Genomic DNA, 17,254 nt, shown 5'->3' with positions numbered 1-17,254 from the left:
ATGGAAAAGGACAGGGAGCAATCTGGAGTAAAAATACTTAATTGGAGGAAGGAAAATTTCAATGGGTTGAGAACAGATCTGGCCCAAGTAAATTGGAATCAAAGATTGGCAGGCAAAACTGTAATCAAACAATGGGCTGCGTTTAAAGAGGAGATGGTTCAGGTACAGTCGAGGTACATTCCCGAGGCGGGGGGGGGGGGGGGGGTGGAGGAAGGTAGGGCTATGAAAGCCAGAGCTCCCTGGATTACGAAACAGATAGAGAGTAAGATGAAGCAGAAAAAGGGGGTGTATGACAGATGTCAGGTTGAGAATACAAGTGAGAACCAGGCTGAATATAGAAAGGTCAGAGGGAAAGTGAAAAAGAAAATAAGAGGGGCAAAGAGAGAGTATGAGAATAGTTGGCAACTAACATAAAAGGGAATTCAAAAGTCTGCTTATCGGCATATAATTAGTAAATGGGTAATAAGAGGAAGGGTGGGCCGATTAGGGACCAAACAGGAGACATACACATGGAGGTAGAGAGCATGAATAAACCCAGCAACTATAGACCAGTCAGTTTAACCTCAGGAGTGGGGAAGCTTTTAGAAATGATAAGCAGGGACAGTCATTTGGACAAATGTGGATTAATTAAGGAAAGCCAGCGTGGATTTGTTAAAGGCAAATCGTGTTTAACTAACTTGCTTGAGTTTCTTGATGAGGTAACAGAGAGGGTTGATGAGGGCAATGCGGTTGACATGGTATACATGGATTCCAAAAGGCATTTGATAAAGTGCCACATAATAGGTTTGCCAGCAAAGTTGAAGTCCATGGAATAAAAGGGGCAGTGGCAGCATGGATACGGTTATGTATGCAACCCTATGTAACCAGCATTCTCTCACCACCAGAGGGCATATCTGTTGGAGTCCCAATTGATCCCAGCATCCCTTGGGAACACTGTATTTCAACAGACCTCCCATGCTGTATCTGCACTCTGGAGTTAGAATAAAGAGACCAAGGTCACACTTACTCACATCTACAGTACTCAATCACATTACTTTATTAAGGACATGACAACTGGCGTCGAGATAACGAACCATCACGCGAAAATGCAGAGAACTGTTGATATCCTGGAGAAAATTCTCAGAAGGAGACGATTGGGAAGCCTTCGTGGAGCGACTCGACCAATACTTCGTGGCCAATGTGCCGGAAGGGGATGAGAACGCTGTCAAACGAAGGACGATCCTCCTCACCGTCTGTGGGGCAACAACCTATGGCCTCAAAAAGAATCTTCTTGCTCCGGTGAAACCAACAACCAAATCGTATGAAGAACTGTGTACGCTGGTCCGGGAGCACCTAAATCCGAAGGAGAGCGTCCTGATGGCAAGGTATCGATTTTATACATGTCAACGGTCTGAAGGTCAAGGAGTGGCGAACTATGTCACCGAACTAAGGTGCCTTGCAGAACAGTGCGAATTTGATGGATTCCTGGAGCAAATGCTGAGAGACTTTTTTGTGCTTGGCATTGGCCATGAGGTTACCCTTCGCAAACTATTGACTGTTGAAATACCGAACCTGAACAAAGCCATAACGATAGCCCAGGCATTTATGTCCACCAGCGATAACACCAAACAAATTTCACAGCATAAAGATGCTTCGGCAAGTACTGTACACAAAGTAACGTCGTTTTCAGGCAGGAATGCACATGGCAGAACGTACACACCTGCAGCTGCACGACCTCAGATGACTCAGAGTCCGTCATCAAGTGTGAATGTGAGGCAATTGACACCTTGTTGGCGCTGCGGTGATCATCGAGCCCATCGATGCTGCTTCAAACACTATGCGTGCAAAGGCTGTGGAACAATGCGACACCTCCAACAAATGTGCAGATGAGCTGCAAACCACCACGTTATGGAGGAAGACCGATCCATGGCGGATCAAACTGAACTAGAGACTCGAACCGAGGGTACACACCTTCACCATGAAATGTCCACCGATCATGTTAAAAGTTGAACTGAACTGAATTCCAGTATCCATGAAATTGGACATGGGTGCGAGTCAGTCCATCATGAGCAAAAAGGCCTTCGACAGACTGTGATGCAACCAGGCACACAGGCCCAAGCTGAGCCCCATTCACACCAAGCTGAGAACTTACACTAAAGAGCTGATCCCTGTATTTCGCAGCACAGCAGTAAATGTCTCCCATGATGGAGCAGTGCACGAACTACCACTATGGATAGTACCAGGAGATGGCCCCACACTGTTTGGCAGAAGCTGGCTGGGAAAAATACGCTGGAACTGGGACGACATCCGATGCTTTCGTCCATCGACGATGCCTCATGTGCCCAGGTTCTGAGCAAGTTTCCGTTGTTGTTTGAGCCAGGCTTCGGAAGTTTCTCGGTGGCGAAGGTACAGATCCATTTGATTCCTGGAACACGACCCATCCACCACAAGGCACAGGCGGTGCTACATATGATGCGAGAGAAAGTGGAAATTGAGCGAGACAGGCTGCAATGAGAGGGCATCATCGCACCGGTGGAGTTCAGTGAGTCCGATTCTCAAGGGCAATTGCACGGTCAGAATTTGCGGGGACTATAAAGTAACGATTAACCGTTTATCGCTACAAGACCAGTACCCGCTATCCAAGGCAGACGACCTATTTGTGACGCTGGCAGGAGGAAGGATGTTCACCACATTGGACCTGATCTCGGCCTACATGACGCAGGAGCTGGAGGAATCTTCGAAAGGCCTCCTCTGCATCAACACGCAAAAAGATCTGTTCATCTACATAGATGCCCATTGTAGTCTGCTAAAGTCGGTTCCGCGCACCGTGGTTTTCCAGGATGACATACTTGTCACAGGTCGGGACACCATCGAACACTTGCAGAACCTGGAAGAGGTTCTAAGTCGGCTAGATCATGAGGGACTCAGGTTGAAACGCTCGAAGTGTGTTTTCCTGGTGCCACAGGTCGAGTTCTTAGGGAGAAGAATCGCGGCAGATGGCATCAGACCCACCGATGCCAAGACGGAGACCATCAAGAACGCACCGAGACCACAGAACATGACGGAGCTGTGATCGTTCCTGGGACTCCTCAATTATTTTGGTAATTTCCTACCTGGGTTAAGCACCTTGCTAGAACCTCTACACATGTTGCTACGCAAGGGAAATGACTGGGTATGGGGGAAATCACAAGAGACAGTTTTTGAGAAATCTGTTATGTTCCAACAAACTGCTTGTCCTGTATGACCCATGTAAATGTTTAGTGCTAGCTTGCGATGCATCTTCGTATGGGTTCAGATGTGTGTTACAACAAGCAAACAAATCGGGAACATTGCAACCGGTCGCTTATGCGTCTAGGAGCTTGTCCAAGGCAGAAAGGGCCTACAGCATGATTGAAAAAGAAGCTCTGGCATGCGTTTACAGGGTAAAGAAAATGCATCAATATCTTTTTGGGCTTAAGTTCGAGTTAGAAACTGACCATAAGCCGCTCATATCGCTATTCTCAGAGAGCAAAGGTATCAACACCAATGTCTCTGCTCGCATCCAAAGGTGGGCGCTCACGCTGAACGCCTATATCTATATAATTCGCTACAGGCAAGGCATAGAGAACTGCGCTGATGCTCTCAGTCGGCTACCACTGCCCACCACCAGGGTGGAAATGGCACAGCCTGCAGACTTGCTCTTGGTGATGGATGCATTTGAAAACTAAAAGTCACCCGTTACGGCCCGCCAGATCAGGGCCTGGACCAGCCAGGATCCTTTACTGTCCCTTGTAAAAAAAACTGTGTCTTCCATGGGAGCTGGTCCAGCGTCCCAGTGGAGATGCATGAAGAGATCAAGCCGTTCCAGCGGCGTAAAGACAAAATGTCCAGATAGGCGGACTGTCTTTTGTTGGGTAATCGCATGGTTTTGCCCAAGAAAGTCAGGGAAACATTCATACGCGACATACACAGTACCCACCCAGGCATAGTAATGATGAAAGCTATAGCCAGATCCCATGTGTGGTGGCCCGGCAGATTTGGAGTCTTGCGTGCCCCAACACAACACTTGCTCTCAACTGTTCAATACACCCAGGGAGGCACTGCTAAATTTGTGATCATGGCCCTCCAAACCGTGGTCTAGGATCCACGTTGACTTCGCTGGCCCGTTTCTAGGCAAAATGTTCTTGGTTGTTGTGGATGCTTATTCAAAGTGGATTGAGTGTGTAATAATGTCTGTAAGCACGCCCACTGCCACCATCGAAAACCTACGAGCCATATTTACCATGCACGGCCTGCCTGATGTCCTTGTCAGCGACAACGGGCCGTGCTTCACCAGCGCTGAATTCAGGGGAATTCATGACCCGCAGTGGGATCAAGCACGTCACATCTGCCCCATTCAAGCCTGCATCCAATGGTCAGGCAGAACGGGCAGTCCAAACCATCAAGCAAAGCTTGAAATGTGTGTCGGAAGGCTCCCTGGAGACCCACCTGTCCCAAGTCCTGCTCAGCTACCGCACCAGACCCCACTCACTCACTGGGGTTCCCCCAGCCGAGCTGCTCATGAAAGGGCGCTCAAAACAAGGCTCTCTCTCATCCACCCTGATCTCCACGATCACATCGAGGGCAGGCGGCATCAACAAAGCATGTACCATGATCGCGCAAATTTGTCATGCGATATTGAAGTCAATGACCCTTTATTTGTACTCAACTATGGACATAGTCCAAAATGACTTGCTGGCACTGTCATAACCAAAGAAGGGAGTAGGGTGTTTCAGGTCAAACTCGCAAATGGACTAACTTGCAGAAAGCATTTGGACCAAACCAAACTGCAATTCACAGACAGCCACGAGCAACCTGAAGAAGACATCACCAACTTTGACCCTCCAACACATATACAACTGGCAACCGACATCATGGTTGACCACGAAGCTGAACTTATCATCCCTAGCAGCCCAGCAAGGCCAACTGTGCAGCAGCCCAGCGAAGAACCAACCAACTCACCTGCACCTGCATTTGTACCGAGACGATTGACTAGGGAGCGGAAAGCCCCAGATCGTCTTACCCTGTAAATAAGTGTACTATTGACTTTGGGAGGGAGTGATGTTATGTATGCAACCCTATGTAACCGGCATTCTACCGCCACCAGAGAGCATATCTGTTGGAGTCTCAAGGGATCCCAGCATCCCTTGGGTGCACTGTATATAAGCAGGCTTCCCATGCTGTACCAGCACTCTGGAATTAGAATAAAGAGACTAAGGTCACACTTACTCTCGTCTACAGTATTCAATCACATTACTTTATTAAGGACATAACAGATACGAAATTGGCTAAGTGACAGGAAACAGGAAGTGGTGAATGGCTGTTTTTTCAGACTGGAGGAAGGTGTTCCCCAGCGGTCGGTACGAGGACCACTGCTTTTCTTGATATATATTAATGACTTAGACTTGGGTGTACAGGGTACAATTTCAACATGTGCAGATGACACAAAACTTGGAAGTATAGTGAACAGTGAGGAGAATAGTGATAAGACTTCAAGAGGACATAGCCAGGCTAGCTAAATGGGCTGACATGTGGTAGGGATAACAATATAAACTAAAGGGTACAATCCTGAAGGGGGTGCATGAACAGAGAGAACTGTGGGTATATGTGCACAAATAGTTAAAGGTGGCAGGGCAGGTTGAGAAAGCGGTTAAAAAAGCATTTGGGATCCTGGGCTTCATAAATCGCAGCATAGAGTATAAAAGCAAAGAAGTTATGATGGATCTTTATAAAACACTGGTTCGCCCTCAACTGGAGTATTGTGTCCAATTCTGGGTACCGCACTTTCATCATCATCATCATAGGCAGTCCCTTGGAATCGAGGAAGACTTGCTTCCACTCTTAAAATGAGTTCTTAGGTGGCTGTACAGTGCAATACGAGAACCACAGTCTCTGTCACAGGTGGGACAGATAGTCGCTGAGGGAAAGTGTGGGTGGGACAGGTTTGCCGCACGCTCTTTCCGCGCTTGATTTCTGCATGCTCTCGGCGACGAGACTCGAAGTGTTCAGTGCCCTCTGGGATGCACTTCCTCCACTTAGGGCAGTCTTTGGCCAGGGACTCCCAGGTGTCAGTTGCACTTTATCAGGGAGGCTTTGAGGGTGTCCTTGTAACGTTTCCGCTGCCCAAGTTTGGCTCGTTTGCCGTGAAGAAGTTCCGAGTAGAGCGCTTGCTTTGGGAGTCTCGTGTCTGGCATGTGAACTATGTAGCCTGCCCAGCGGAGCTAATCAAGTGTGGTCAGTGCTTCAATGCTGGGGATGTTAGCCTGGTCGAGGACTCTAACACTGGTGCGTCTGTCCACTGAGGGGATTTGTAGGATCTTGTGGAGACATCGTTGGTGGTATTTCTCCAGCGACTTGAGGAAGGATGCGAAGGCCTTAGAGAGGGCATAGAAAAGATTTGCGAGAATGATTCCAGGGATCAGCGACTTTAATTACATGGATAGAGTAGAGAAGCTGGGCTTGTTCGCCTTAGAGCAGAAAAGGTTGAGGGGAGATTTGATACAGGTGTTCAAAATCATGAGGGGCCGAGACAGAATAGATAGAGAGAAACCGTTCCCATTGGCGGAACAGTCAAAAATCAGAGGACACAGAGTCAAATTGATTGGCAAAAAAAATAAAGGCGACATGAAGGAAAACTTTATTCCACAGCAAATGATGAGGATCTGGAATGCACTGTCTGAAAGGGTGGTGGAGGCAGACTTAATTGTGGCTTTCAAAAGGGGATTGAATAAGTACCTGAATGAAGGAAATTTGCAGGACTATGGGGAAAGGGCGGGGGAGTGGAACTAGCAGAAGAGCAGACATGCAGAGAGCTGGCACAGGCTCAATGGGTCGAATGGCTCTACTTCTGTGCTGTAACCATTCTTTGATTCAACCTATGATTCAAAAGGTCTCAGTTTCTCGGCTGTATCAAAAACCATACCATTATCTGTATAATTTTTTCCCTCTTCTGCGTTATTGAATAGTTCAGAGTCTGATTTGCTGCCAGTAACTCACTTCCACTCCATTATCATTAACGTAACCATTCCTGTCACCACTTGAATTCATAAGATAGATGACAACAGCCTCGGCTTTATCCAGTCTGGAAAATTAATGGGCCGAAGCTTGCTGGAAAATTAACGGTGTGCTAATGACGCATGCCGTTATTAATGCATAAATCGGCCAGCAAATTCAGGGGGCTATGAGATTCGCCATCACTTGCAAATCTCTAGGATTTGCTGGTCGATTTATGCCAATCACCATTTACGTCGCTCAAACAGCATCTCGCCGGTAGCCTCCCTATGATTCTTCAGAACTTGCTGGATTTGAACATTAATTGTCTGTTGATCACAAATCTTAACTTTCTGCGGTGAGTTTAAGAGCATAATACTTTTTAACGATGTGATAATTGTTAATGCAAGCCAATCTACCTCTCTGGCCCAGAAAGACACGGGGCTGATTTTCCATTATTTTTGCATGCATAACGCCCACTTAATATCCATTTTAACGCTGAAATGATGTGTAATGCCCAGATATTGTCCATTTAGCCACAAAATGGAAACTGACGCCCATTTCTCGGTCACTATCGCCGAGCGTTTCTTTCCGCATGTGCCTAACGGCGAGAAAAATAATACCGTCTGCCTACTTTGTTTGAGTGGAATCATCAGAATGGGTGATCCCAACACCCATAATATTGCCCAGCGTTACTTTCGGCACATAATTAATGCCGAGATTTAATACCACCCTGCCACTGTTTTTTGTCGTGAAGATCAAATTTGCCGAAACTAACGCCCAGGAGATCGCCCATCCTTGCTTTCGGCACCTTGCTCACAGTATCGCTCACCGAAAAAAACGCCAGGAAAAAGTGGAACTACTCACAGTGATATGGACGCCATTTTCTAAATCACATATCGCATCATTTAAAAGGCTGCTCTGCTTCAACCTCGGGGGAGTTCGGATGAACTCTGGAGGTCTTTGGAGGTGATGTGAATATCTGAACAAACATCTTTATCATACTGTGGATGATTGGTATTTAATAGGTGCCTTCGTGGGGACATTCATTCTTCGTGACCAACCGGTGGAAATAGATAGCTATTGGAATGAGGCCTGTCTTTTCTCACCCTCTCTTGATGACCACTTACATGCTGCAGACTCGAGATGGCAGAAGGTATCTTGACAGCATCATGTGCCCAATGTAAGACATGACAGGCCGATGAGGAGGACCAGACGTTACACCCCCCGCAAGTACAGGTCGAAGCAGTCTTACCTCAACTTGCCCGACACCACCTGCATTCGGAGACTGCACTTCCACAAAAAGGTTATCAATGAGATATGCCAGCTCATAAAGGGAGATCTGCAGCCTATCAGCACCATCAGGGCCACACTGTCCGTCGAGGTCAAAGTCACCGCGGCACTGTCGTTCTACGCGTCTGGTTCTTTTCAGGCCTCAGCTGGTGACATTTGCGGTATATCTCAGCATGCCACACATTGCTGCATTAGACAGGTCACTGAAGCCCTGTATGCACGCAGGATGGACTTTATCAGCTTCCCTATGACCAGAGAGGCTCAGACTAAGAGGGCTCTAGGATTCTACCGAATTGCTAACTTCCCCAAGGTGCAGGGAGGAATAGATTGTATGCACATCGTAATGCTGGCACCTTTTCAGGATGCAGAGGTTTTCAGGAGCCGCAAGGGATTTCATTCCCTGAATGTGCAACTCGTTGTCGACCAGCAGCAAATTATTTTGGCAGTGAATACTAAATTTCCAGGCAGCATCCATGATGCTCACATCCTGCGTGAGAGCACTGTATCTGACTTGTTTAACAATCAAGCCACAAGTTCAGTGCTGGATGCTTGGTAACAAAGGATATGGCCTCGCCACCTGACTGATGACCCCCCTGCGTGACACCCACACCGAAGCAGAGAAGCGATACAATGAAAGCCACAGAGCCACTCGCAATATCATGGAGAAAACCATTGGAGTGCTTAAGCAGCGCCTTAGATGCCTGGACCACTCAGGAGGCGAGCTCCAATACCACCCTGAGCAGGTAGCTCAATTCATGGTGGTGTGCTCCATGCTACACAACTTGGCTATCAGGAGGGGACAAGAATTGCCAGAAGGGTGTGATGGTCCGCCTCAGCAAAGGAAGAGGACGACGAGGAGGTGGCGCTGTCCTTGGGGGTCACACAATCAGGCTGACGCTGAAGCCATGCCCCCGCCCCCATTAGACAGGATGAAAGGGCTCGTGGTGGCATCATAGCTGCAAGACTCTTATGACTGGAGCTCATAAATGAGCACTTTGCCTGAAAGAACGTTGGTGGTATTTACAAGGCTGACACAATGCTGGGTGTGCAGGTCATACATCAATGGTGGGCATCGCCTTGGTGACAGTTAAAGTTTAAGTTGATTGAAGTTGTGTAATTATGCCCTTTAATGTTAAGGAATCACCAGTGTGTAACGGTGCAGCTATCTGAGCCAATGCACAACAAGGTTATGTTAAATAAAAAACATTTAAACCGAACATTTGTCTGAAATCATAAGTATATCTCTAAAAACCAATCCTTCCCCCCGACACGCCCCCCCTCCCCCAGCCCCCGGATTCTCATCCCCACCTCTACCCCTTCCCCTCCTGACTCCAAGCCGTCTGGCCGAGGAGTTCCTCAGGCACTGTTTCGTTGGGGGTGGGGGGGGGGGGGGGGGGTGATAGCCAAACCGTTGCTTGGACGGGTATGGGAGAGGACGGTCCCAAAGTGGGAACATGTTCTGAGCCAGAAGCAAGATGTTGCTCCTGGTTCTTGTATCGTTGGCAATAGGGATGGGGCACCTTGGGGTGCAGTGCCATGCTTCGGGACCACTGGGAGCCCTCTGCCACCAGTGTTCCTAGCTAACAGCTCCAGGGCCTCCTCCATCCCTTCCATGTTATATATTATTTGTTGGACAAAAACGCGGTGCCAACTATGGTCTTGGTGCTTAGTCGGCTTTTTGCTGCTGGTGAATCTCCCTCGTGCCTCCCACAACAGCCAAACAAACACACACCACACCTACCCACCCTCTCTGCTCCCTCTCTCTCTTCTTCTGCGCATGTAATGATGACCCGACCTCCTGAATCGCGGGAAACAAGCGTTGCCATGCCGTTGCTAAGGACGGCGACACTTTACGGCAGAAGTTCAGAGAGATTTAACGCTAACGTCCATTTCAGATCGCTCGTGGTAATGCCCAATTTTTAAAATGGAGGCCAGGGACTTTGAGAATGGGCAACAAGCCAGCGATCTGAAAACCCATTTTTACCGCCCACGCCGTAAATACCGCCCATTTTGGGACGATCTGCACAAAAGTGTAAAATCTATCCCATCAACTTAAACTGTTCAATAAAAAAATTTTTTTTCTTACTTTTCCTTTGTGTCTTTTTTCTCTCCCTGTCTCTCTTAATCCAATCTTTCTTACCCTCTCTTTATTTCTCTTTCTATACCTGATTTGATTTGAATTCACTCACTCTAATTCATCCTTCTCTGTCGTTCCTGTTTCTTTCTCAATCCTTAAATCTTATTGGTTAAGGAGATACACTGTCGGTCCTGTCATTCACTCAGATCCTAAGATGACCGTTGCCCTCATCACGGCATTATCAGCTCTCACTTTGAGCAAGTTATGCTGCAAAAAATATTGGAAGCTGAAGGATGCACGAAAAAGTTTAACTAACGGCGAGAAGTCCGACTCCAGCAAGATCTGAGCCAATATATTTACGGGAAGAATGGCCCGAGATTCAGTAATACTGTTGCTGCATCGCATGTTAAATAACAGCACATCTTAAATTACTTTTTGTGCGGCAGTTAAGAGAAATGTCACTGAATATCAGCATTTCCGACAAGCAGCTCATACTTTCGAACCACTGTTGGTTGTGCTGAAGCACGGGGAGCAAGATGTGTGGTAACATTAGACTGGGTGTTGCTGCAGGATGCTACCACTGGGAGAGATGGGGAAGTTCAGTGAGGCTATAGCATTTAAAAGGCTGAAGCTGCTCAAAGGGCCAGAATCACTTGAAATTGAGGAAGGCCCAGAGACAGTCAACAGAGATCTGATATTATAGATGATGTAAGAATAAAAGTGTTTATTAATGATTAAAATTGTTTCTGTGTATGTATAAATGTTAAAAGTGTAGATTATACAGAAAGGCCTGTTTGTGTTGAAACAAAATGAAAGCCCACAGAGCTGCCACATGGGTTTTGTGTATTGGAAAGCCATTTAAACAAATCAAGAGATGGCTGAGCCAGGCCAGACAGCCACATGTGTGAGGAGAGCCAATAATAAACTGCCCTGGAACCAAGGTCCAATCCTGGGGCTTTCAGAGGGACAATGGCTTTTGAGAGATATAAAGAACTCAGCAAAAGACTTTTCCCTCTCTCCTGAACCAGCCAGCCAAAGGGAAGTAACGTATATCACTCTTTATTATAACCTTATTATATCTGTTGTAACTAAGGTGGATGTGCATGTGTGTGTGTTTTCTTTAATAAACTGTTCCAATTGTTTTAAAAGAATTGTCTCACTGTCAAATTTAATGCCAGAGATTTAGAAATCTTACCATGAGGGAATGTCAAGGTCTTCAGGGTGGCACGAGACTCCAGATTTTCAGACACATCTCGAGATGTTCTGCTGGCAAAAATAAGGGCAAGGAGAGACCAGCTTTCTGGTGCCTGCATCAGGAAGCCCCAATAGAGGGCAGTGCAGGCAGCGTGGAGGCAGTTGGCTCAGGCAGTCAGAAGCATCTCCACCGCCACGCAAACATCAACATATCGGCAAAATAGTTTAATGATCTCACAAGGCTGGCCAAAGTAAATGAAGTAATGCTACCCATCTTAGAGGCATGATTCATCTCCATGCCAGACATACCCTCACAGTGAAGTTAATATGAACGTGACAATTATATTCATGTAAAATCGATCATTTTGCTCAGAGATATTTTTCGAAAGAAATCGCAGTAGCAGAGCATGCTATCCCATCATGCAGTTACTAAAATGATCACTGGAAGCATGGAAACAAAAAAGTATTTAAAATATAGAATTTAAAAAAGACACTTAAAATTGCTGTGGACACGATAAATTTCATTGGTAGGCATTCTGGCAATTCCTTTCGCTAAAAGCTATCGAAAGCTACAGCTCATTTATTCTCCAAAGCAGTCCAAAAAAATAGCAGAGTCAAGGATAGGCACTGCCAAATAAAACCTCACAACTGACGAGAAGATTAACATTTCTACCCACTCCGCAAAAAAAACAGGAGATTTAATGTAGCAATGAAGTCTGTGAAGGTTATGAAAGCCCAGGGACACAATTCTGTTGTCAAGGGATAGTTAGCTACAGTGGTTTTAAGAGAATGCAAGCTGTTGTAAATCTGACCGATAGAACGGAGTTGCAGAAATAGCTCAATGCAATCAGCTTTCCATGTCAGGGCTCTAAAAACCGCTAGCCCTCACAGCCCTCTCCAGGATCACATTTCTGCTAATGGAGTCACTTGCAGTGGAGCGGAGCAACATAGTCACTGATTTCAGAACGGAGCTTATGATGTGAGCGGATAGTATTCCATTTGTGTAGCGCCACACTTGACTTGGATTTGCCAGATGCACAACGGCAAAGCAAGCACATTCACGTACCTGTCTGGTTTTCTGAGTTGCAGGAAGCAATGCTCTGGACCTCTCGGCAACTTTCTGTGAAAAGAGAAAAACTCAATCAGAGATTGTGTGTGGCAGGTTCATGTGCCTCAATCAAATCGCATCAACTTCCAAAAATAAATAACGAACTTTAAGCACAAAAAGCTCCCGAAATTACTTGTATGTTAAATGCACCGCACAAAGTGTCACATTGAGATACTGACCATGAAAAGTCTCTGGTTCAATCTCTGCTCTGTGCTGCTATTAATCAGGATTGCTACAATTTCCCTTTGCTGCAGGATACGCGGAGTAAAATGCAGCCAGGTTTCTTGTCCTCATTGCTATCTAATGTCCCATGTTAGAAACATAGAAACATAGAAAATAGGTGCAGAAGGCCATTCGGCCCTTCGAGCCTGCACCGCCATTCAATGAGCACATGGCTGAACATGCAACTTCAGTACCCATTCCTGCTTTCTCGCCATACCCCTTGATCCCCCTTGTAGTAAGGACTACATCTAACTCCTTTTTGAACATATTTAGTGAATTGGCCTCAATAACTTTCTGTGGTAGAGAATTCCACAGGTTCACCACTCTCTGGGTGAAGAAGTTTCTCCTCATCTCGGTCCTAAATGGCTTACCCCTTATCCTTAGACTGTGACCCCTGGTTCTGAACTTCCCCAACATTGGGAACATTCTTCCTGCATCTAACCTGTCTAAACCCGTCAAAATGTTAAACGTTTCTATGAGATCTCCTCTCATTCTTCTGAACTCCAGTGACTACAAGCCCAGTTAATCCAGTCTTTCTTGATATGTCAGTCCTGCCATCCCGGGAATCAGTCTGGTGAACCTTCGCTGCACTCCCTCAATAGAAAGAATGTCCTTCCTCAAGTTAGGAGACCAAAACTGTACACAATACTCCAGGTGTGGCCTCACCAAGGCCCTGTACAACTGTAGTAACACCTCCCTGCCCCTGTACTCAAATCCCCTCGTTATGAAGGCCAACATGCCATTTGCTTTCTTAACCGCCTGCTGTACCTGCATGCCAACCTTCAATGGCTGGTGTACCATGACATCCAGGTCTCGTTGCACCTCCCCTTTTCCTAATCTGTCACCATTTCGATAATAGTCTGTCTCTCTGTTTTTACAACAAAAGTGGATAACCTCACATTTATCCACATTATACTTCATCTGCCATGCATTTGCCCTATCTAACCTATCTAAGTCACTCCGCAGCCTCATAGCATCCTCCTCGCAGCTCACGCTGCCACCCAACTTAGTGTCATTCACAAATTTGGAGATACTACATTTAATCCCCTCATCTAAATCATTAATGTACAATGTAAACAGCTGGGGCCCCAGCACAGAGCCTTGCGGTACCCCACTAGTCACTGCCTGCCATTCTGAAAAGTACCCATTTACTTTGCTTCCTGTCTGCCAACCAGTTCTCAATCCATGTCAACACACTACCCCCAATCCCATGTGCTTTAACTTTGCACATTAATCTCTTGTGTGGGACCTTGTCGAAAGCCTTCTGAAAGTCCAAATACACCACATCAACTGGTTCTCCCTTGTCCACTCTACTGGAAACATCCCCAAAAAATTCCAGAAGATTTGTCAAGCATGATTTCCCTTTCACAAATCCATGCTGACATGGACGTATCATGTCACCTCTTTCCAAATGCGCTGCTATGACATCCTTAATAATTGATTCCATCATTTTACCCACTACTGATGTCAGGCTGACCAGTCTATAATTCCCTGTTTTCTCTCTCCCTCCTTTTTTAAAAAGTGGGGTTACATTGGCTACCCTCCACTCCATAGGAACTGATCCAGAGTCTATGGAATGTTGGAAAATGACTGTCAATGCATCCGCTATTTCCAAGGCAACCTCCTTAAGTACTCTGCGATGCAGTCCATGAGGCCCTGGGGATTTATCGGCCTTCAATCCTATCAATTTCCCCAATACAATTTCTTGACTAATAAGGATTTCCCTCAGTTCCTCCTTCTCACTCGACCCTCTGACCCCTTTTATATCCAGAAGGTTGTTTGTGTCCTCCTTAGTGAATACCGAACCAAAGTACTTGTTCAATTGGTCTGCCATTTCTTTGTTCCCACTTATGACTTCCCCTGATTCTGACGGCAGGGGACCTACGTTTGTCTTTACTAACCTTTTTCTCTTTACACATCTATAGAAGCTTTTGCAGTCCATTTTAATGTTCCCTGCAAGCTTCCTCAGTAATCTATTTTCCCTGCCCTAATCAAACCCTTTCTCCTCCTCTGCTGAGCCCTAAAAGTCCCCGGGTTTGCTGCTATTTCTGGCCAATTTGTATGCCACTTCCTTGGCTTTAATACTGAACATACATGGGTAAGGAGAGAATTGGGGTCAATTGTGAAGTGCTCCATAGCTGATTAGCCCACCAACAGTCACCATCAAGGCTCAGAAATGAGATATGACAATTTAGCTCATGGAGAGTTATGAGAACCCATGGACCCAGAAAGAGTTGCAATGTTCTGGAGATGGGTGGTGGGATGGGGAGACGGCGAGGAGGGGGGCGGGGAGAGAGAAGTTTAAAAAAAATCTGATCCCCTTTTCTGTCCAAAATAGAGGCCAGCAATATAAAATAGTCACCAAGAAATCAAGTAGGGAATTCAGAATAATGTTCTTTTGCCAGAGACTGGTGAGAATGTGGAACTCACTACCACAGGGAGTGGTTGAATCGACGAGTATAAATGCATTTCAGGTGAGGCTAGATAGACGTATGCGGGAGAAGGGAATAGTGGGTTATGCTGATAGAGTTAGATGAGGAAAGATGGGAGGAGGCTCGAATGGAGCATGTACTGGTTCGCCGAATGTGCTGTATATCCCATGTATTCCGAGGATTCTAACATTGAATGATTTTTGCATATTTCACTCTTAATTATTCATACCACAGCACAATTATGAGGCTTACAGATTGTTCTGAAGGGATAGAACGGAAAAATGGAGGGTACAGTGGCTATCTAATTTAAAGATGGGAACTGAAATTAACAACTTATAGGACTGTGTTATAAGATTGTGTTTTAGACATCAAATCTGTTGTGCATCTGTAAAGCATGCACTCCCATGTTTCACCACCAGGGAACTCATCCCCTGAAGTCCCAAGGGATCCCAGCATCCCTTGGGAGCACCGTATATAAGCCGGCCCCGAAGGCCTGTTCCTCACACTGGAGTGTCTTTCAAAGACTGAGGTCACTGTTACTTTAACCTCCCTGTGTGCAGTCTCATCTGTGTAAGGAACACAATAAAATCAGACACAGATATCGATAGAAAAGCAAAATACTGAGGATGCTGGAAATCTGAAATAAAAACAGAAAACTCTCTGCGGCAGGGAATTCCACAGGTTAACAACTCTCTGAGTGAAGAAATTTCTCCTCATCTCAGTCCTAAATGGCCTACCCCTTATCCGAGGGCTGTGACCTCTGGTTCTGGACTACCCCAACATCGGGAACATTATACCCGCATCTAACCTGTCCCGCCCGTCAGAATCTTATATGTTTCTATGAGATCCCCTCTTAATCTTCTAAACTTCAATGTTGATCCAGTCTCTCCTCGTATGTCAGTCTGGCCATCCTGGGAATCAGTCTGGTGAACCTTTGCTGCACTCCCTCAATAGCAAAAACATCCTTCCTCAGATTAGGAGACCAAAACTGAACACAATGTTCCAAGTGAAGCCTCATCAAGGCCCTTTACAACTGCAGTAAGACCTCCCTGCTCCTATACGCAAATCCCCGAGCTATGAAGGCCAACATACCATTTGCCTTCTTCACCACCTGCTGTACCTGTATTCCAACTTTCAATGACAGCTGAACCAAGACACCGAGGTCTCGTTGCACCTCCCCTTTTCCTAATCTGCCGTCATTCAGATAATATTCTGTCTTCGCGTTTTTGCCCCCAAAATGGATAACTCACATTTATCCACATTATACTGCATCTACCATGCATTTGCCCACTCAGCTAACCTGTCCAAGTCAACCTGCAGCCTCCGAGCGTCCCCCTCACAGCTCACACCGCCACCAAGTTTAGTGTCATCTGCAAACTTGGAGATATTATACTCAATTAACATCAGAACATAAGAACATAAGAATTTGGAACAGGAGTAGGCCATCTAGCCTGCTCCGCCATTCAAAAAGATCATGGCTGATCTGGCCGTGGACTCAGCTCCACTTATCCGCCCACTCCCCATAACCCTTAGTTCCCTTATTGGTTAAAAATCTATCTATCTGTGATTTGAATACATTCAATGAGCTAGCCTCAACTGCTTCCTTGGGCAGAGAATTCCACAGATTCACAACCCTCTGGGAGAAGAAATTCCTTCTCAACTCGGTTTTAAATTGGCTCCCTCGTATTTTGAGGCTGTGCCCCCTAGTTCTAGTCTCCCCGACCAGTGGAAACAACCTCTCTGCCTCTATCCTGTCTATGCCTTTCATTATTTTAAATGTTTCTATCAGATCACCCCTCATCCTTCTGAACTCCAACGAGTAAAGACCCAGTCTACTCAATCTATCATCATAAGGTAACCCCCTCATCTCCAGAATCAGCCGAGTGAATCGTCTCTGTACCCTCTCCAAAGCTAGTATATCCTTCCTTAATTGACCAAAAC

At 46.2% G+C, this 17,254-nt stretch overlaps 1 protein-coding gene across 2 annotated transcripts in view; it reads right to left on the bottom strand.

The window, feature by feature from the left end:
* tsnare1 (T-SNARE Domain Containing 1) overlaps nucleotides 1-17,254 on the bottom strand; it is a 1,185,173-nt gene that overhangs the window by 313,586 nt on the left and 854,333 nt on the right. For both annotated transcript variants that reach the window (XM_070876910.1, XM_070876900.1), the window contains exon 7: nucleotides 12,618-12,671. In XM_070876910.1, the coding sequence (XP_070733011.1) occupies nucleotides 12,618-12,671 (54 nt within the window). The remainder of the gene's footprint in view (nucleotides 1-12,617; nucleotides 12,672-17,254) is intronic.

Source organism: Pristiophorus japonicus, chromosome 1 (genome assembly GCF_044704955.1).
Source record: "Pristiophorus japonicus isolate sPriJap1 chromosome 1, sPriJap1.hap1, whole genome shotgun sequence".
NCBI classification, from domain to species: Eukaryota; Metazoa; Chordata; class Chondrichthyes; family Pristiophoridae; genus Pristiophorus; species Pristiophorus japonicus.
The sequence above is the reverse complement of the archived record's forward strand: the minus strand, read 5'-3'. Positions and strand labels throughout refer to the sequence as shown.